The sequence below is a fragment of the Ranitomeya variabilis genome, chromosome 4 (assembly GCF_051348905.1).
Source record: "Ranitomeya variabilis isolate aRanVar5 chromosome 4, aRanVar5.hap1, whole genome shotgun sequence".
In the NCBI taxonomy this organism is placed as follows: domain Eukaryota; kingdom Metazoa; phylum Chordata; class Amphibia; order Anura; family Dendrobatidae; genus Ranitomeya; species Ranitomeya variabilis.
The window spans coordinates 66,957,377-66,980,025 of NC_135235.1; the positions used below are offsets into that span (position 1 = coordinate 66,957,377).

The window sequence follows — 22,649 nt, forward strand, 5'->3', positions numbered from 1 at the left end:
CTCCTCCCTCTCACAGACATAAGTTCCATACACAATGCGGATGACGCTGCCGCTCTATATAACACCACAGTAGCTGTAGCTTTGGAATCTGCTGCCCCACTTACACATACCAAAGCTTGCAAAATCAACAGACAGCCCTGGCACACCAGCCTGACCAAAGAACTGAGGCGAGCTTCCAGGGCTGCTGAGCGCAGATGGAAAAGATCCCACTCCAACGACCACTTAATCGCATTGAAACAGTCCCTCACTACTTTCAAGACCGCACTCGCCACAGCTAAACACACCTACTTCTCATCTCTCATATCCTCCCTGTCTCACAACCCTAAACAGTTATTCAACACCTTCAATTCTCTCCTCCGTCCCCCAGCACCTCCTCCCTCCTCACTTATCTCTGCTGAAGACTTTGCCTCATTCTTCAAGCAGAAGATTGATAACATCAGAGACAGTTTTGGTCAACAAGCCCCAGAGCCCTTCCTCCCAACTTCCCTACCCTCCACCTCCAAAACCAACTACTCCACCATTACAGAAGATCAACTCGCCACTCTACTCTCAAGATCGCATCTCACCACCTGTGCACTTGACCCGCTCCCATCCCACCTCATCCCAAACCTCACCACAATCTTCATCCCAACCCTAACCCATCTCTTCAACCTATCACTAACAACTGGTGTTTTCCCCTCAAGCTTTAAACATGCCTCCATCACACCTATCCTCAAAAAGCCCTCTCTTGACCCATCCTCTGTATCTAGCTATCGCCCTATATCACTTCTCCCCTATGCCTCAAAACTACTGGAACAACACGTCTACCTTGAACTGTCCTCCCATCTCTCTTCTTGCTCCCTCTTTGACCGCTTACAATCTGGTTTCCGGTCACACCATTCCACTGAAACTGCGCTAACTAAGGTCACCAATGACCTCTTAACAGCCAAGAGCAAGCGACACTACTCTGTTCTCCTCCTCCTCGACCTGTCGGCTGCCTTTGACACAGTGGACCATTCCCTATTATTACAGACCCTCTCATCCCTTGGCATCACAGACTTGGCCCTATCCTGGATCTCATCATACCTAACAGACCGGACATTCAGCGTCTCCCACTCACACACCACCTCCTCACCTCGCCCCCTCTCTGTCGGAGTCCCACAAGGTTCAGTCCTTGGGCCCCTGCTCTTCTCCATTTACACCTTTGGCCTGGGACAGCTCATAGAATCTCATGGCTTTCAGTATCACCTCTATGCTGATGACACACAGATCTACATCTCTGGACCAGATATCACCTCCCTACTAACCAGAATCCCTCAATGTCTGTCCACTATTTCATCCTTCTTCTCCGCTAAATTTCTGAAACTTAACATGGACAAAACAGAATTCATCATCTTTCCCCCATCTCACGTGACCCCCCCAACGAACCTATCCATTACAGTAAATGGCTGCCCACTCTCCCCAGTCCCACAAGCTCGCTGCCTCGGGGTTATCCTTGATGCTGATCTCTCCTTCAAACCACATATCCAAGCCCTTTCCACTTCCTGCTGACTTCAACTTAAAAATATTGCACGAATCCGTTCATTCCTCAACCAAGAATCTGCAAAAACCCTAGTCCATGCCCTCATCATCTCTCGCCTTGACTACTGCAACCTCCTGCTCTGTGGCCTCCCCTCAAACACTCTCGCACCCCTCCAATCTATTCTAAACTCTGCTGCCCGACTAATCCACCTGTCCCCCCGCTATTCTCCGGCCTCTCCCCTCTGTCAATCCCTTCACTGGCTCCCCATTGCCCAGAGACTCCAGTACAAAACCCTAACCATGACGTACAAAGCCATCCACAACCTGTCTCCTCCTTACATCTGTGACCTCATCTCCTGGTACTTTCCTACACGCAACCTCCGATCCTCACAAGATCTCCTTCTCTACTCCCCTCTTATCTCCTCTTCCCACAATCGTATACAAGATTTCTCTCGCGTATCACCCCTACTCTGGAACCCTCTACCACAACACATCAGACTCTCGCCCACCATCGAAACCTTCAAAAAGAATCTGAAGACCCACCTCTTCCGACAAGCCTACAACCTGCAGTAACCACCGATCGACCAAACCGCTGCATGACCAGCTCTACCCTCACCTACTGTATCCTCACCCATCCCTTGTAGATTGTGAGCCTTCGCGGGCAGGGTCCTCTCTCCTACTGTACCAGTTATGACTTGTATTGTTCAAGATTATTGTACTTGTTTTTATTATGTATACCCCTCCTCACTTGTAAAGCGCCATGGAATAAATGTCGCTATAACAATAAATAATAATAATAATAATAATAATAATAATAATAATAATACACAGCACTCAGCGTGAGTACACCCCCTATATTATCAGTACACTGCATATACAGCGCTCAGCAAAGTGAGTACACCCCCTGTTTTACAGTAGTACATTATATATACACAACGCTGAGCGTGAGTGAGTACACCCCTGTATTACCAGTACGTTATACATTTAAAAAAAAAATTCTACGAGAATGTTAAGATATCAGTGCGCACGCGCCGACCATAGACATAATTGTGATCACCGGCGCGTGCCCACTGATATGTTGAAAATGTAGTACATTACTTCAATAAAAGCACAGAGTAGTCTAGTCTGTAGAGCAGCATGTAAACAAACTGGGTGCAGGCAATTAATTGAAATACCGGAGAAACGAAAAATAAAAGCAAAACAAAATTTATAGGGGTTTTATAAATTACAACAGCATTGTCGTTGCCAAATTTTGCTGTGGTCATTGTTGTTTTTGTTGTTGTTAAATGGAATGTTGCTGTTTTTGTTGTTGTGATTGCCAGATGGAATAAGGTGGTTGCGGGTGCCAGATAGAATTATAATTGTTGATGTTGGCAGATGGAATTGCAGTTCTTGTTGCCAGATGGTATTTTAATTGTTGTTGTTGTTGTTGCCAGATAGAATTTTGATGTTGCCAGATGGAATTTTGATGTTGTCTTTGCCTGATGGAATTGGGTGATAGTCGTTGCCAGGTGTTATTAGGTGGTAGTCGTTGCCAGATGTTATTGGGTGGTAGCCGTTGCCAGGTGTTATTGGGTGGTCGTCGTTTCCAGATGTTATTGGGTGGTCGTCGTTGCCAGATGTTATTGGGTGGTAGCCGTTGCCAGATGTTATTGGGTGGTCGTCGTTGCCAGATGTTATTGGGTGGTCGTCGTTGCCAGATGTTATTGGGTGGTCGTCGTTGCCAGATGTTATTGGGTGGTAGTCGTTGCCAGGTGTTATTGGGTGGTAGTCGTTGCCAGGTGTTATTAGGTGCTAGTCGTTGCCAGGTGTTATTGGGTGGTCGTCGTTGCCAGGTGTTATTGGGTGGTCGTCGTTGCCAGATGTTATTGGGTGGTCGTTGTTGCCAGATGTTATTGGGTGGTCGTCGTTGCCAGATGTTATTGGGTGGTAGTCGTTGCCAGGTGTTATTGGGTGGTCGTCGCGTTGCCAGATGTTATTGGGTGGTAGTCGTTGCCAGGTGTTATTGGGTGGTTGTCATGGCCAAGTGTTATTTTGTGGTTGTCGTTGCCAGGTGTTATTGGGTGGTAGTCGTTGCCAGGTGTTATTGGGTGGTAGTCGTTGCCAGGTGTTATTGGGTGGTTGTCGTTGCCAAGTGTTATTTTGTGGTTGTCGTTGCCAGGTTGTTATTGGGTGCTAGTTGTTGTTGGGTGGTAGTCTTGCCAGATGTAATTGGGTGGTAGCTGTTGCCAGGTGGAAAAAGGTGGTTGCCTTTGCCAGGTGGAAAAAGATGGTTGCGGTAGTTCTGCTAAACGGAAGTTTCTTTGCTGTATAGGGTGGAGATATAACAAATAATGTTAAAGCACATTGCAATCAGAAGACTTTGATGAGCTATCATCAGGACACATCCCCAAAAAGCCAGCTGTTATTAGCTGTTCTAGGACCTGATCTGCACTGTCTGATGATGACCGCTATACAATGACTGAGGCTCCTTCTCACTTGCGCGAGACTCGGATGACTTTCGCACGGCAATACCCGGCACTGCACCTGGTACAGAGGAGCGGAGCGTGCGGCTGTATGCATTGCTGTGCGGCCGCATGCTCCGATCTGAGTGCCGGGTGCAGAGCCGGGTTTAAAACATGCAAGACTCATCCGAGTTGCTCGCAAATGAGGAGCCCTGAGACTACATATTGGAACTCTATTCAATGTGTTTATATTCAGCCAGAGCTTATATTAGCGGATCAGGTGGGGGTGCCAGGTATTGGTGACAAAACAACCAGCAGTATAAAAAAAAATGAATGTGGACACACCCTAAAGCTAAACATTGGTTACAACATGAAGAGTAGGTGCACATAATTGTTTTTCTTTTTTTTATTAAGTAAATCCTCTCTAAACTTCACCTCAAAGATTATTTCAGAAACTCTTGGAAAGCAATTCCAGTTCATTTCTATAGAAAATCCACTTTGTTTATGAGGCAGATTTTTTTTAGCTTTTTTTTTCTCTGAAGAGGTTTAGAAAAACACCTGGTGGAAAGAAACAAATTGCAAGGAACGCTTCAGGAAAACAAAACTATTCCAAAACCTCTTAAAAATCCGGTGTATAAGATGAGTGACTGGTAACTAATAAATGGCCGCTGTCTGTGCAGTCAGATATATACAGTAGTGAGGAATCTTCTTATCATTGTGTCATCTAAGGTTTGCTCAGTGAATCTCTGCTCTTACACGATCAGGGTGGTGATCTTATCCTCTTCATTTTCTGTGGTCTCGTGTCTACAATACATGATATGCAAATTGCCTCTTCTGAGAAAAAGAGGATTTAACTCTATAGCGCCACCTGTTGGAAGTAGCGATCCTACAAGTCACAATCAACCCTTTAATGAGTCGTGCAATATGACTTAGGATAAAAGCCAAATCAGTATCTCAATTTGCAGAAACGGTGTTTCGGGCTGTTGGCCCTCGTCAGTGCGAAGCATGAGAACTGATTTGGCTAGGTGAGAGGCTCTGGACTGGGGTCTAAGGGGTAACGACATAGATCATCTCGTGTAAATGTGCAAGTAACAGTGCGGATTAGGATCAATATTCACAGTGAAAAGATACCAATAAGAAGGAGATTTTTGTGTACTCACCGTAAAATCTCTTTCTCTTAGCCTCTAATTTCATACTTTATTAGATATGCATTAAAAAGAGCAATACTGGACACCAACACACAACTCAAACAAAAAATGCTCACAGTTGGAAGAGGTTTTTTTTTGACAAAGTAATATAAATCCCAGAGAAACCCGATATATTACTATTAGGCTGAGCCACTAGTCAGCCCGGTGGGTCGTGTGTGGTGGGAAAACTACTAGTGGATCACTAGGGAGTAATAGAAAGCGCTGGAGCAGCGGGTGTGAGCAATGAAGAGCAGGAGCACAAAACAGCAGCAAAAACACAACCTTATAATATATTACGGCGGTCATATAATATTATATTTCCAGGATTAACATACGTACTCAATGGTTTCCATGAATGCGCTGAACAGTCTTGTGGTGATGTTTTGGAATCTTCTGTTATAAAAGAAAAGTAGTAACAAAAATTTCAGAGCAGCAAATGTCTGACAGCGATCTCAGACCCACAATGATCCCACAATGGTGACAAATCGGAGAGATCGCAGCACTCAGGGTGCAGTGTGACTGCAGGGGGCGCCACTAACTAATAGCAGCTTCCTCTCCCTGCAGCTTCTCTCATCAGCTCAGGATGATGGAGGGATAAGTAATGTGTTTTTTTTACTGGACCCTTTAATTTTCATTTAACCAGAATTCTTGCAAAAATTTCAACATTTTGGCACAGCTTCCAGGTGCGCAAATATTTTGCAGCTTTTGATGTTTTCACATTAATTTCTCCCAGCTCGTCGCTCATCAGATGCCCCTGATTCATGATCAGGCAGACACTTCTTCACGGATCAGGAGCGTCTGACGCCACCACCCCCCTCTTCAAGACCAGCGAAAAAAATCGCCAGTCTTGATCTATCGGCGCTTTAGTTTTTACTTTCTTAATATAACTGAACCAGTTTTTGCTTCTATTTATAAAATTAAGTGTTAAAGTTAAAATTAGTCATGTCATTAAGGGGTTAAAATGCACCTAAGGCAGCTGAGTAATGCGCCCCCTGTGGTTACTTGGGGCATAAGTTCAGAATCTACAATAAAAACGTGACATTACACACGCACGCGCGGCCTCAGCAAGATGGCCGCCGCCACCGGAAAATACCGTAACTCACCAGCGCTGCTGCTCTCCATCAATACCGGGCCGCGGATTCACCTCAAATATGGATGGGACCTGCTCATGCCATACAGCTCACCGTGCCACATCATGCCCGCACCTCTGTCGCCGCCACAATGCCGTTAAGCCTGCGTTCCGAATATAAGACGCACCCCCCATTTTCCTCACAATTTTTTTTGGGAAAAAGTGCGTCTTATATGCCAAAAAATACGGTACTTTCTATTTCACCTTTAGAATTGAGAGTCCTCAGTAGTTGATACCTTTTAATGGCTAACTGAAAAGATGGTAACAAATTGCAAGCTTTCGAGACTACTCAGGTATCTTCCTAACAGACTAATACAACATCTGAAGAATCACATATTTATACACAACACAGCACAGAACTGTCATTTCATTATGGGAGAGTGATAAACAGTTGTGTCCATAAATATTGGAACAGTTCGCAGATAAGGAGTGAATGTTTTATTGTCCTCTGATTGGAGTCTCCTTCTTTGTTATGATGCCCCATAAGGTCTGAAGTGCAAATTCCTTATTGATGTAAAAAGACATAAATCCATGCGACACATTCATTCCTGCACTAAGTGTGTCAAAGGTCGTCATAAGTTTATATTCCCAGATTCTCCTGTCTCTCTGAGATTTGAAGTTACCTTTCAATACAAGTAATTTCAGGTCCATGGTTCTATGATCAGGCATACAAAAATGTTTGGCCACAGGTAGATCCATTCTTTTTTCTCATATTGTGTGGAGGTGAGAATTTATTCTTGTCCTCAGTTTTTGCCCTGTCTCCCCAATATACAGACCCCCAGTTGGACATTTAGTACAAATATTGATGTACACCACATTAGAAGTGACGCAGCTGAAAGTACCTGGTATCAACCACTGAGGACTCTCAATTCTAAATATTATGCTATCTACTGGCTAACACAGTACCAAGATATATATCTTTCCTGTATTTCTATTTCATCTGCACTTGTGTTTACATGTGAGCTCCATTTATTACATAGACCCAGGTCCATCAAGTTCAGCCTTTCTCCACCAGAGAGCACAGGCCGTGTGGTGGTGCAGGAAGCTGACAGCTCCCGGCCCCACTATTGTATTCAGCCATGTCTGTGAGGATACAGACTGGACATGTGCCGCGCTCCTGAGACAGCCCCCAAATCACGCGTCTAAGACCGGAGGTATGCTATAGAAAGTATACCTGCTTCTAATTATACCTCGTGTCTTTCTAAAGGAGCCATAGAAAATGGTGACTCATGGTCTATTCTTCCTGGTGCCCATTCCTAACAGTCAAATAAATAGAATTCATCTCATTTATGTGTCTTATAAACGTCCTAAACTAACAAATGACTTTCACACCCTGACAACTATCGGCGTAGACAGATGTATAGAATGTGCCGACAGGTTTTATATCATTTCTACCTAAAAAAAAACACTTACAAAGTTTTCTCCATTGCTTTAAGCTCTTCCGTCTCCTTTTCTAATCTCTGCTGTAGTATTTGTTGGATTTCTTTCCTGTTGTACATGGAACATAAATCATCATCTCATGTGTAAATGTATAAATATCAGCTATTTGATGAACAGTAGTGAACACATTCCCTTCGTCTCCATCCAAAATACTTTCCGAACATTTTCCATCTACATCACACAAATGATACAATTTTGTCTCTCTGGAGTCACCACTAGCAGGCGCTCACTGTGTATGGACAGAAGAGACCTAGAAGGCTGACTTCATAAATACACCTCATGGTTAGTGTAGACTTTGATATACATATATCCCAGAATTATTTACTGCTTTAAAGGGACACTGTCACCCCCCTCCAGCCGACAATCGCCCCAGAAGAGATGACTGACGGCAGTTGGGCGCTTCAAAGAGGTGGCTTCAGACCCGCCTCCAGGTACAAAGATAGGCATTTGAGCAAAATTATAAATACCTTTATTGTGGGAATATCAGCAACAAAAACTAAAAGAGTCACCTTGTTAGAATGCAGCATTACTGCTGCACAAGGTGGCTCTTTTAGTTTATAACGGCTGGAGGGGGTGACAGTGTCCCTTTAACCCCTTGCTGACCTCGGACGGGATAGTACGTCCGAGGTCAGCTCCCCTGCTTTGATGCAGGGCTCCGCGGTGAGCCCGCATCAAAGCCGGGACATGTCAGCTGTTTTGAACAGCTGACATGTGCCCGCAATAGCGGCGGGTGAAATCGCGATTCACCCGCCGCTATTAAGTAGTTAAATGCCGCTGTCAAACGCAGACAGCGGCATTTAACTACCGCATCCGGCCGGGCGGCCGGATATGAGCGCATCGCCGACCCCCGTCACATGATCGGAGATCGGCGATGCTTCTGAATGGTAACCATAGAGCACACCTGCATTTCTGCCGCCTGTGAAGCTAGCTACACCACCTGTGTATCTAAATTTTTACTGCATCTAACCCAGTAAATAGTTTGGGGTCTAGGAGCAGTGTCTGCATGTCAGCGAAGTAGCCCACCTGTGAAGCTAGCTACACCGCCTGTGTATCTAAATTTTTACTGCATCTAATCCAGTAATTAGTTTTGGGCCTAGGAGCAGTGTCTGCACGTCAGCGGAGTAGCCCGCCTGTGAAGCTAGCTACACCGCCTGTGTATCTAAATTTTTACTGCATCTAATCCAGTAATTAGTTTTGGGCCTAGGAGCAGTGTCTGCACGTCAGCGAAGTAGCCCGCCTGTGAAGCTAGCTACACCGCCTGTGTATCTAAATTTTTACTGCATCTAATCCAGTAATTAGTTTTGGGCCTAGGAGCAGTGTCTGCACGCCTGTGTATCTAAATTTTTACTGCATCTAACCCAGTAAGTAGTTTTGGGCCTAGGAGCAGTGTCTGCACGCCTATGTATCTAAATTTTTACTGCATCTAACCCAAGAAATAGGGGAATAGGTGTGTTGGAAAGGGGAAAAAAGGTTGTGTCCGTGGGGTAGGCGGTAAAGCAACAGTAACATCTGCAGAAGAAAGACCATCTTCCTGCCAAAGTAAGATGTCTACTTCTTTTCGTGGACAATCTGATATGATCCCTTTCTTACGACCATCGCTACAAGCATCGCCAAAATTCCAGATGAGGCACAAAAACAACAGGTGCTTGAACGGATATCAAGTGCTCATTCAAGTGGGCTCTCCTCCATGTAAACTTCAACATCACAACTACTCCAGTCCTCAGAGTTGTCACCCCAATCGCACTTGCTTCCTCACAGCTCCCAAGTCTCCAGCCGCCCGTCTGAGTATGGGGTAACACAGATGGTTGAGTCGGCAGAGCTGTTTACTCATACTATAGCCTGGGAATCAGAGGTCTGCTCCAGAGCTTCTGTGAATCCAGACGAGGAAATGATCTGCACTGATGCCCAGAATCTTTGTGAGTCGGGTCCAGGCCCAGATGAAGAAGGTTCTGAGCATAATGTAGACCCTCGTTCCCAAACTGTAACTCCTATTGGTGGAGACAATGAGGAAGATGATGATAAGACTGAGATACCTGATTGGAACGAAAACGTGACTTTTCAGTCAGGGCAGGAAGAGGTTGGCTCTGAGGACGACGGGTGTGAGAACACACAGGATGATGATGACGAGGTTGGAGACCCCACTTACTGTCAACCCACAGTCCGCCAGTCCATGAGGTCAGCAGAGGAGGTGGAGGAGGATGCTAGTGACGAGTCTGACTACAAGGTTAGGTTGCGCCTTCCTGGAAGAGACGGAGTACTGGAAGCACGTCAACAACTGCATCCTCAACCCCAACTGTGCCTCTGAGCAGAAGTCGTAGTGTCTCTTCAGGTCGCACGGGCCCTAAGCCTTGCATAGCCTGGGCATTTTTTTACATCGCAAAGGATGACCCAACTCATGTTGTCTGTAAGATTTGTCACCAAAATCTCAGTAGAGGCCAAAAAATGAGTAGCTTGAGTACTTCATGCATGAACCGTCACATGGATATGAGGCATAAGTTGCAGTGGGAAGCTCACTGTGCTACAATGCGGCCTAGTAGGCCGGGTCAACCACCGTCTGCCCCATCAAGTGCATCCGCGTCCTCTTCATCCTCTGTGACTGTGGGGACAGCAGTCGCACATGGTTTTAGACGCAGACCTTCCACCTTTTTACCCGCAACAGCCAGTGTGATTGGCAGGTCGTCAGGACATTTGCAAGTGGAAACACCTGCTGGTGTTGAGCACTCTCCGACATCGAGACCACATTTTGATCAAGGCAACATAACATCTCCGTCTGCACCTTCCTCACAGACCAGTAGTTTGCCGGGGACACCCTACTCAACTCCGTCTAAGCACGGCATTCAGCCCTCAGTCCCTCAGATGTGGACAAGTAAAAGACCATTTCCTCCTAGCCATGACAAAGCTAAGAGGTTGAATTTCACCATCTGCAAGCTGTTGGCTACAGAAATGCTGCCTTTCCGCCTGGTGGACACAGAATTTTCGAGACCTTATGTCCATCGCAGTGTCCCAGTACCAGATGCCCAGTCGCCACTACTTCTCAAAGAAAGCTGTGCCTGTGCTACTCCAGCATGTCGCACACAACGTCACCGCTTCCTTGAGAAACTCTGTGTGTGACAGGGTGCATTTCACCACAGACACTTGGACGAGTAGACATGGACAGGGGCGTTACATGTCGGTGACTGGGCACTTGTTAACTATGGTGACATCAGGAGAAGGGGCTGCTGTCCAGGTCTTGGCATCCCCACGAGTTGTTCGTCGATCCTCTGAATCTAGAAGTTCCTCCACTGCTTCTGCCTCCTCAACCTCCTCTCAGTCCGCCACCTGCACCCAAAGCTTGTCTGGCAATGCCACCCGCGTTCAAACTGCACAGAAGGAATCCTGCACACCTCCTTACTATGCTGTCACCAGGGCTCAATGGCATGAGGCGGTGTTTACATTAAAATGTCTGGGAAATGTGAATCACACAGCTGAGGAGTTGTGGTCAGCTCTGGAAACCGAGTTCCATCAATGGTTGTCTCCGCTCAACCTGCATCCAGGGAAGGCCATGTGCGACAATGCTGCAAACCTGGGTGCAGCCCTTCGCCGGGGCAATGTCACACACGTGCCTTGTTTGGCTCACGTTTTGAACCTGGTTGTCCAGCAATTTTTATCCAACTATCCTGGACTAGATGGGCTTCTGCAGAGGACACGGTCGCTGTGTGCTCACTGCCACCAATCGCATCCCACAGCTCAACGACTTACATATCTACAGAAGTCGTTAGGCCTGCCAGTTCACCAGCTGAAATGCGATGTGCCCACACGGTGGAATTCAACTCTGCACATGTTGCAGCGACTGTGGCAGCACCGACGAGTCCTGGTGCAATACGTTATGACGTATAGCCTGGGCCAACGAGATCCAGAGGTGGGGCAAATCACGCTGTAGGATTGGTCTCAGATCAGGGACCTATGCACCCTTCTGCACAGTTTTGAAATAGCGACGAAGATGTTTAGTGTTGATGATGCCATTATCAGCATGACTATTCCGGAGATTTACATGCTGGAGCACACCTTAAACAGTATTCGGAGTCAGGTGATGGAACAAGAGGAGCAGGAGGAACTTGAGGAGTCGTAGGCAGAAGGGATAATATCTCCAAGGTCCAGACGGTCGGCAGCACCAAGGCGGCTGGCAATGGAGGTTGGGGGAGAGGGATTACCGAGGGCGCATGGTAGCAGCCAAACTGTTGAAGGTGCAGGAGGCGAGGAAGAAGTGGAGGACGAACTGGCACTGGGCATGGAAGACTCATCAGATGAGGGAGACTTTGATCAAATTCCTGTTGTGCGAGGTTGGGGGGAGAGGGCAGAGAAAGGAAGCATGATTCTCACCTCGCCGCCACCAAAACAACAAGGACTTGGTCCTCCTGGATGCGCAAGACACATGAGTGCCTTCTTGCTGCACTACCTGCAACATGACCTTTGGATTGTCAGAATCCGAAGTAATGCCAACGACTGGGTTGCCACACTCTTAGATCCCCGGTACAAAAGTAAATTTGGCTTAATAATTCCTGCCATAGAAAGGGATTCACGCATGCAGGAGTATCAGCAGAGACTGTTACAGAATCTGACATCTGCTTTTCCACAAAACACCAGTGGTACACATAGTGAATCTCTGAGTTCTAACTTGCCAACCGTGGGACTATCGAGTCATCACTCAAACCGTAACAGTAACATCGTATCTGGTGGTAACAGCAATTTTTTCCAATCGTTTCAAGATTTTTTTAGACCATCCTTTGCAAGGCCACAGGAGACAAGAAGTCTGACGCACAGCCAACGCCTAGAGAGGATGGTAGAAGAGTATCTCCAAGTTAACATCGATGCCATGACTGTGGAACTGGACCCTTGCTCATTTTGGGCTTCCAATCTTGAAAAATGGCCTGAGCTCGCCACTCATGCCTTAGAGATCTTGTCGTGCCCCGCAGCCAGCGTTCTCTCTGAACGTGTGTTCAGCGCCGCTGGTGGTGTGCTGACAGATAAGCGCAAGTGGCTGTCCAGTGACAATGTAGACAGACTAACGTTCATCAAGATGAACAAATCCTGGATCCGCAAGGACTTTTCTACCCCTGTGTCATCCTGGGGAGACTAAAAGCTTGATGATTTTTGAAAATCACCTCACCAACCGTTTTAAAAATCTCTGGCGAAATTGATGCCACTTAAGTGGTGTCTGTGGCCGAATTTTTGGAAAAAATGGAGACTCTTTATTGAGTCCCCTTGCTGTGTTTCACATGACGTTGCCATCGTCAATTCCAGGTGGGTGGGGTCGTCTGCAGAGTTGTTTACTCATACTATGGCCTGGGATTCAGAGGTCTGCTCCAAAGCTTCAGTGTCTGCTAGTCAGCAGAGTAGCCCACCCACCCACTGCCTGTTTATCTAGGTAATAATTTTTAACTGCATCTAGCCCAGAAAATCCTTTTGGGCCTAGTAGCATTTTGTGCTACTCAGCAGAGTACCCCACCCATGAAGCAAGCTACACCGCCTTCTTCCTTTCTCAATCTAACCCCTCGGCCCTGGGGTGTCCACTCTCCCTCCAGCTCTCTCCTTCTCACAGGTGGACTACCGCGTGTATTGACACTGTGGCGAATCTTTTGGGCCCAGGCATAAGAAGTCGTCGAGGTAATGGATAATATGTGCCGCCTTACAAACGTCCATGGCGACCCATTTGAGGAAGCAACTAAACGCCTCAAATAGTGAGCAGGATATGGGGCACCCCATGGGCAAATAGCGATCTATGTAGTATGCTCCTTCACAGAAGCAGCCCAATGGGAGGACACTATTCGGAGGCATAGGTAGTAACCGGAACGCCCCCTCAATGTCTGTTTTGGCCATTAGGGTACCCCTTTCCCAACTTCTTGACCCGCCTGATTGCCTCATCAAAGGAGGTACAGTACATAGTACTGTACTTGGTTCCGCGTCGATGTTGTCGTTTACTGACCTGCCCCTTGGATATGACAAATGGTGGATTAGTCTGAATGTATTAGGTTGCTTTTTTGGCACAACTCCCAACGGGGGTACCTCTACGTCTTCTAAGGAAAGTGTTCTGAATGAACCCGCCGCTATTCTACCTAAAGATATTTTCTTTTTAAAAAATTTTGTCACGACATCTGGGTGTTGGTAGGGTGATTTTAGATTTTTACTCCAGCAGTTCTTGATTTTAGAAGGGCATGACATGCCTATATCTGTGTCTCCTCCTCCTTTTACTCCTCCACCTCTTTTCTTTTTGCATGACTATATGTAGTTGTGAGTTTTCCATGCGTTTGTTGTGTCTTCTGAGCAGTTTGTGAGCTTTTGGACATGTCTTCTATGTGTTTTCTATGTGTTTTCTATGTGTTTGTATGTGTTTGTGATTGCCTGCCATTGGTTTCACTGGGGTTCAAAGGTGTTCGTTGAACACGCCCCAGTTCGACAAACCGAACCCGAACACTAGGGGGGTGGCTCAACACTAATAAGGAAACGTATACATCATTATGGGATCTATAAGGATTGCTTCAATTAGATCAGTAATTCTTGGCACTTACATGGCCATGATCCTCTCCTTCATCAATTTCTTTTTCTTCTTTCCTTCTTTGTCACTATTGTACAAGGAAGATTCATCAATTTATGATAAATGGTCACAAACTCAATAGTACAAGCAAATGTAAGAAGCTTTGTAGTATAGCTTATCAGAGAAATCTGCTTCCTTCTCCATTTATGAGCCACTTCTACTCCCACCTGCAACTTGAACTCACCATCCAAAAAGACATAATAAAAAAACAGTTTAAAGTGACCTGTCAGGTCTTATAATGCTATTATCTGCAGATATTGGGATAATCTGCAGGTTAATAGCATTATGATGGTGCCCGGCTGCTGTACTGAAAGTGCGTCACCTGCGAGAAAATTAACACTCCTCTATGACTGAAAGCCAGAGGCTGCCGGCAGGTATAAAGTTATGTCAGCCCTGTATCCGGGCTGTCAGTGTGGCAGCTGCACGCATTTACATCGCTTATTAGGCCAGGGTCACACAAGCGTTATTCTTCACCTTACCTTTTTTTGGGGGGGTCAGTGGTATGTTTTTGGTTTTATTTTTACAAATGCAGCATGCTATAGAGTCAGCTTTTTCTCAGACTATCACCGACCTGATGATGTTACATCCAAAGGATGAATCCTGTTAAATCGGGCTGCGCTGCTGAATAAATTAATCTTTAACAATAGGAGCATAAGGTTTTATTCACTTGATAATATTGGCACACTAGGCGGCCTTAGGCAGGGAACAGTGCGGAGAAAATATGCGCCAGACTGAAATGTCCCACCCTCGGGGCACGTGCATCCTCATTCACTTATAACACTACATTCTCTCATATAATATGCCGTATTTTGTGGACTATAAGACGCACCTCAAATTTTGGGGAGGAAAAAAGGAAAAAATCTTTTTAATAAAATAGTCGTGCCTCTTATAGTCTGATTTTACGGTAGCTTACGGTGGAGCGGGTGCCAGGAGGCAGGGTCACTGCTGTAGTAGGCTGGTGGCGGTGGCAGGAGTGGAGCGATGCTGCGGGCTCCGGGCTGGGAGAAGGGGGTGTTCGGTGGTGAAGGGCTGTGGCGGGCTCAGGGCTTTAAGAAAATGTTGGCAGAGTCCCCATACTTCTCATCCATTTCACTACGGTGGACTTTGGGAAAATGAACGCTGGAGGCGGCCCATGCACACATTGAGATCTCGGTAGATAAGATCTCGGACCAGAGATCTCAATCTGCGCATGTGCCGCCTGTGTCGGCCATTTTCCCCAGAGTCCACCGCATCGTAAAGGATGGGAAGTGCGGGGATTCCGCCAATATTTTGTGAAAGGCCAGGGCCCACCACAACCTCGCACCACCAAACAACCCCTCATCCCAGCCCTGGGCCTACAGCATTGCCATATTCCTGCTGCCAGCTTCCTGCAGCAGTGACCATACCTCCTGGGAACCCGCTCCACTGCAGCCGCCCGCCCCAGTAAGCTACAATTGGATTATAAGATGCACCCTGATTTCCCCCCAAATTTATAGTGGAAAAAAGTGCCTCTAATAATCTGAAAAATACAGTACGTACTTGATGGCAGGGCACCAGCAAAGCCATCTTTTTCTTTTTTTTTGTCAGGACAATAACAGAAATCAGTTTTCACACATGAGGCCTCGTATTAAAACCGTCACCAGGATTTTTACATCTAATCTGAGAGCAGCATGATGTAGCGATAGACCAGGGGTCTTAAACTCAGCTGGGTAAATGGGCCGCATACAGGAAAAATTTGAAACACAAAGTGACATTTTTAGTGATACCATATTTTTTTTATACACCTTTTGAACATTTTTGCCATGTTTTTTTTTTTTAATTTTTAGAGCTTGGGTCGTTATGGATGTGATGATAACAAATGTGCACTCATATTGTAGTTATGTCCCCATATTGTAGTTATGTCCCCATCCAGGTCCTATATTGTAGCTATGTCTATGTCCCTAGGTTTTAGAGGAGGAAAATAGAAAAAAAAAGTGAAGCAAAAAATGTGGTCAATTCAGTACTAATATTCCCCATCCTGGTATATACAGCTCTGGCAAAAATTAAGAGACCACTGCAAAATTTTCAGTTTGTCTGATTTTTCTATTTATAGGTATATTTTTGAGTAAACTATAAATTGTTCTTTTATTCTATAAACTACTGACAACATGTCTCCGAAGTTCCAAGCAATACATTTTGTATTTATTCTCTGAAAATGAGAAACGGTCAAAATAACAAAAAAATGCAGTGAAGGGTCCGCAGTGCTGGCTTATTGCCGCATCTTCTTTGTTACTCCATGTACCACTGTGCTCTCAGCCATGTCTCAGCTTCCGTAGAAGCGCACACTGGCGCGAAACGGCCGTCGTCCTTTGCGTCTCCTCTCCACACTTCCTTGCTGTTTTAATGTGATATCCAAATAAAGGACACTTTATGGGACGGTGAGGGTCTGAGCCACTTATTCTTCATGTTTGGACTTGCATTGCCTTCAGCCATGTCTGTATTAGGCCACATTCATTTCTATTATACTTTTCCTCTGATTGCTCCACTCTCTGATTGTGGCTTACAAATACTGATGTAAAATACTGACCAAATACTGCCCGAGTGAACGTGGCCTTAGGTGCAGCACCGCCTCAGTCACCTACATAGAGCTGTGCTATAGCCCCCTGCGTAGTAGGGGGGTTTAATTGAATCTTGCTGGTAACCATTGTGTCCCTCAGTCACATTCTTATAGTTTCCATGTAAATTAGTGTAAAGTGTAACTAAGCTCCGCACTAAGTCACAGCCCATGGTGGGAGGGGAGAGGAGAAACTAAGAATATAGATCATTTAATTTATAAATCTCAGCACTTACAGAGTCAGATGAATCTTTCCGAGGGTGATGTTCTCCTCTACAATCTTCTTCTCTATCAGATGTAAATTTCTCTTCCTATTGTACATGGGAAATATAAATCATATTGAAATGTACAAATGCCATTAATTATTACACTGTACAACAGCATTAGTGACCGTGACAAAATTGGCTAAATTCCTCCTTTTCTCCCTCTATCCTAGAAACTGAGTCAGAAAAGTTGTCCAGAAAGCATGGGGTCAGCGGAGCCAGATGGAGGGTCCCAGGGGCCAGAGGTGCCAGAAAACCAAGGGAGAGCTCAGGACAGAGGGAAGGCGCGCTGTACTGTATCTGCCGCTGACAACCTGATGTTAAGGAACGCTGAACTGTTAAAAGTGGATACAGAGTCTGCCATTGAATGTGCGGTGGCATCCGGATCACGGAACCAGCGGAGACGGCAGATCCACAAGTGAGTGTTATACGCCACACACAAACCGTACGACGGGACACTATTTACTTGTGGGGAGCCAGGGTGTGGGAGAGGAGCTGCCCCTCGCCCGTGACCACCGCCCTGCGCCCCCCACAATTCACTTATTCCTGATCGTCATTGTAGCACAATCGTTATTGTAGGAATAAGGAACCTTAACGGCCGCCGTTTTAATGCATATTGGCAGTTGTTAAGGGGTAAAATAATAATTCCTGTCCATCTTTGTGCTGTGAAATACGTTACATGACAGGTGCCCAATAAATGGCGGCTATGGGTGTAGACAGATATTGTGCAGACAGGATTTACATGTAACTTCTCCACCTGAATAAGAGAATCAGCGTCTGAGATCAGGAAACATCGATATCACTGGGTGATCTATCAGGTTTGCTTATATCAGTGAGTTACATTTTGTCACTTACGTTATTTTGAAGTTCTCTATAATATCTTCACTGAGATCTTGCATAATTATTTTCAGGGGGTCCACACTATAATACAAGGAGAACATGTCACTGTGTATGTTAGGTATGGGAGAAACTTTTTTCTAACACTGGCAATTTATTAAAGAAAAGTCCCAACTTAGTTCTCCCCTATCCACAGTACAGGGAATAAGTTACTGATTATGGGGGATCCGTCCGCTGGGACCTCCAGCTCTGAGATGTCCCTGTAGGATGGAGCCAAGGTGGCGCATGCGCCCCACACACCGTACAATGAGAAGAAAGACTCTTACCTGTGAATTAGTTCTGTAGCTGGAAGACAAACAACAGCGCAGAATTAGATTTACTGAACTATTATATAAAAGTCACCCAGCTGCAGTGTTTTTATTTTTTAGGCCATATTCACACTTCATTTTATTCTCAGCTAGATTTCATTACTGTGAAAGGAAAAAAAGCTGGTGGAAGTTTTTCCCAGTAGTTAGTCAATGGGTGAGTTTGGCCGACAATTCTCCCCAAAGCTGACATGTTACCAGCCCCATAGAATATAAGGGCCAGTGAGAAATACAGAGAGCACCCCTGGTACACACCTGTGATGAGACTTTCCTTCCCAACGTTATTGTACAGAGACTTCCTTACACCATTATCGGATCTGATCCGGTGTTCAGGTTTCGGCTGTGCTGTAACTACTGGGGTGCAGGGGTGTTACATCCATAGTGGCTGACAAACCGGGAGTCCTGGGGAGCGCTGGCTCCGTTCCCAATCACCCAACCGCCATCACAATTTTGCTGCTCCTGTCCCACCGTTCAGCCTGCCCCTGTGCGTCGGAGACTCAGCTCAGCAGGCGCCATTACATCAATAGATCGCGCCTGCTGTGCAAAGCTTCAGTCCCCGCACTGCACAGACCGGAGCAGGGCGCTGGGAGGAGACGGCGAGGTGTAAATGCTATAACTACGTGTGAGAATGTCAATACTTACATCTCATGTTGGAAAATGCCGCCTGTAATAATAAAACAGAGAAATGTATAAAGTCCATGAAATATTTCCGCTTCTTACATTGTACCGTACGTCACACACTCATAGGCTTCTATCACACTGGAGAATCAATGGGTTTTCAAATAATCGCACAAGATAGATTTATTAATTCTAAGGCAATCTATGAGCAGAGCGCCAGTCCATAAACCGAACGCCTGGTAAGTGACCCCAGCGTCTGCTCACAACTCAAAGTGACGTCTGACTTTATTGTCCACTTATTCAAGTATAAAATATGTGGAATATATCTATAAATGAGCTGCGTGTTATGAATCTCTGAAGCTGCGTCCATTTTTTCCATATTTATTTGTGTTAAAAGATGGGAGCAGCGAGGCAAATCTGCCCAAATGTAAGAATTCTGTGTATTCCGGGGGGCTGTATGCTACATAGTTTTAACCCTTTAATATATTCGCTATGGAGCGTGTCCGGGACTTTGGAGCGGTCTCAGAATTAGAGCCCTCTCCACACTGGGCAGATGTCAGCTATATTATATAGATGTCATCATCCTCTATCAGCAGCAGTTGGCGTGCCCCCTGATTGCCGCTCTCAACCTGTTTAATGTCGCTGTGAGTTTCTGACAGAGGCATTTAAGTGTGACGTGATAGCAGGGAAATGATGGGTTGCTATGAAAGCCGGGGCCGGCTATACGCTCCTGTGCCTGGTGTGGGATCTCTCCAGTGACGTCCGGCCTGTGGTTGGCGTCAAAGAAGACAGTGATTGTTACTATATACCACAATACTGCTGTATTACTGTATGTAGCACAAGCGATCAGATGATCGCAGGTTCAAGTCCTGTAAGGGAACTAACAAATTAAGAAAAAATGAAGAAAAGAAGATTTTAAAGTGGGAAAAGACATAAAATTTCGAATCAACCATTTAAAATTACAAAAAGGGAAAAAAAAATTGGTATCAACGTATTCAGAAAAGTCCAATCTATGAAAATATAAAATTAATTGACCCATTCTTTAAAAACTGTAAAAGAAAAAAAATGCCAAAATTGCTGGTTTATGGATGATACAATTCAACAAAAAAATGCATTTAGAAGTGATCAAACCTTTGTATTTACCCCAAAATTGTATGAATAAAAATATCAGGTCACTATACAAGAAACGAGCCCTCACACAGCTCCATCAAGCAAAAAATTTAAATATTACTGGTATTCGAAAATGATTACTCAAGCTAATTTTTTTAACGAAATTTAGATTTTTGCTTTTACCAGTTAAAGGGAATCTGTCAGAATCTTTTTACTACTTAATCTGTAGGCGAAGAGAAGCTGAATCCAATGATGTCTCACACAGATTACTGGGTGCAGCTGGTCTCACAGTGTTTTTAGATTTAACAATGAAGCAGAGCTGAGAAAGCTAACCCCACCCACAGCACAGCTAACCCCGCCCACAGCACAGCTAACCCCGCCCACACCACCACTAACCCTAAAATGTCCATAGACAGTGAGCTACCTGTCACCGGAGGGGAGGTGTTGGACCAGGGCTCAGGGACCAGATAGCCTCAGCAATGATAAGTTACTGGTGCTAAAATAATCATTGTACGTAAACAGCAGCATGGAGCTTGATAAGAGGCATCGCTGACATCTGTGTGTTAACCCCTGTTGATAGATTTACTTGAAATTTAAAAAAAATGCAGGTTTGGAATCGTCATAAGGCCCTTTTTCGTTTTTGCGTTTTCGTTTTTCACTCCCCTCCTTCCCAGAGCCATAACTTTTTTTATTTTTCCGTCAATATGGCCTGTGAGAGCTTATTTTTTGCGGGATGAGTTGTACTTTTGAACGACACCATTGGTTTTACCATGTCTTGTACTAGAAAACGGATAAAAAAATTCCAAGTGTGGTGAAATTGCAAAAAATAGTGCAATCCCACACTTGTTTTTTGTTTGGCTTTTTTGCTAGGTTCACTAAATGCTAAAGCTGATATTATGATTATCCAGGTCATTACGAGTTCATAGACACCTAACATGTCTAGGTTCTTTTTTAATTAAGTGGTGAAAAAAAATTCAAAACTTTGCTTAAAAAAAAAAAAGATTATTTTTCGTGATCTGGGGTCGGGTGAGGGCTTATGTTTTGCGTGCCGAGCTGATGTTTTTAATGATACCACTTTTGTGCAGATACGTTCTTTTGATCGCCCGTTATTGCATTTTAATGCGATGTCGCGGCGACCAAAAAAACGTAATTCGGGTGTTTTGAATTTTTTTCTCGCTACCCTGTTTAGCGATCAGGTTAATGCTTTTTTTTAATTGATTGACCGGGCGATTCTGAACACGGCGATACCAAATATGTGTAGGTTTGATTTTTTTTTTTATTGTTTTATTTTGGATGGAGCTATTTAATCTTTTATTTTTTTTTATTTTTTTCATGTTTTAAAAACATTTTTTTTTTACTTTTGCCATGCTTCAATAGCCTCCATGGGAGGCTAGAAGCTGGCACCACTCGGTCGGCATTTAACAGGTTAATAGCGGCGGGTGAATCGCGATATCACCCGCCGCTATTGCATGCACATGTCAGCTGTACAAAACAGCTGACTTGTCGCAACTTTGATGTGGGCTCACCGCCGGAGCCCTGCATCAAAGGGGGAGACACGGCATGCGCCGTACTAGTACGGAGCATGTCGTGAAGGGGTAAACTGATTGGTCCAGGCAGTTGGCCGTGCATAAATAACGGACATCAAACAACTGAAATAAATTTTTCTATATACATATAGAGATAGCGTTACAGTCACTATTCTGAATTACATGATTTTTCTTATTTCAGACTTACATAAATTTTTTCATGAATTGCTCTCGTAATTTTTCTCATATAAATAATAGCATAAACCTGAATTGGATAAAAAGAGAGAGGATTCCTTATAAATGACCTAATATTAAATAACAATTGTATCAATAGTACATATTGCCATGACGAGCTAATTAACAAATATGAGGTTTTCTAATTAAAAATGTATGGGATATGAGAACTGGGAAGTAGAGGAAGCTTGTCATAAGAAATCAGAAGCTTATATAGCTAGGAAATGGGGAATAATAAGGACCGGACAGGGGTATAACACGCACATACTCACTATTAAACTCCTACTATAAACCCTCAAAGGAATTCCAGGTGAGCGGCTGCTTATATATTCCTCATGATGTCATAATATCCAGGCCAGAGGTGACCATGGCGACGATCCTGTGATGTCACCACATTGTAAAATGTGCTAGGTCAAGCCCTGCAGCCAATGAGATCCAAGATAATAATGTGTAATAAAGTCTATGGAGGGTTTATAATAGTATGTAATATAAATAATCTGATACAGTAAATTGTTACAAATGATAGGAAACTACAACCCCCACACAGACCCATGAGCACATATACACAGAAGCGTCTTATAATCCAATTCTTTTCTTCTACAGTATTGTTATTATACATTATACACCTTATGCATTAATTTGCTGTTTCTTCCTTTCTAGAAGATTTTGGGGTGTCTGTGGGAATTTTTACCCCTCATTCAGTAGAGTGTTTGTGACGTCAGACACTGATCCTGGATGGGTGGTCCGGGCTAGCAATCTCCATTCTAGTAAATCCTCATGGTGCTGACGTCCGGGCCCTGTGCGGCCAGTCAGATCCTTCCACACCAAACTCCCCCAAACTTGCCTTCATGGA

The 22,649-nt window shown here is 44.9% G+C and overlaps 1 protein-coding gene across 1 annotated transcript; it reads right to left on the minus strand.

Moving 5' to 3' along the window:
• Nucleotides 1–2,702: 2,702 nt before the first annotated feature.
• Nucleotides 2,703–22,105, minus strand: LOC143769782 (uncharacterized). The gene is made up of 10 exons (XM_077258653.1): nucleotides 22,069–22,105; nucleotides 21,771–21,827; nucleotides 18,951–18,972; nucleotides 18,270–18,288; nucleotides 17,962–18,027; nucleotides 17,080–17,154; nucleotides 14,246–14,299; nucleotides 7,674–7,748; nucleotides 5,471–5,524; nucleotides 2,703–3,806 (listed from the first exon to the last, which is right to left on the minus strand). The coding sequence occupies exons 2-10, from the start codon at nucleotides 21,807–21,809 to the stop codon at nucleotides 3,788–3,790; spliced, it is 423 nt and encodes a 140-aa protein (XP_077114768.1). The 5' UTR covers nucleotides 21,810–21,827; nucleotides 22,069–22,105; the 3' UTR covers nucleotides 2,703–3,787.
• Nucleotides 22,106–22,649: the final 544 nt, after the last annotated feature.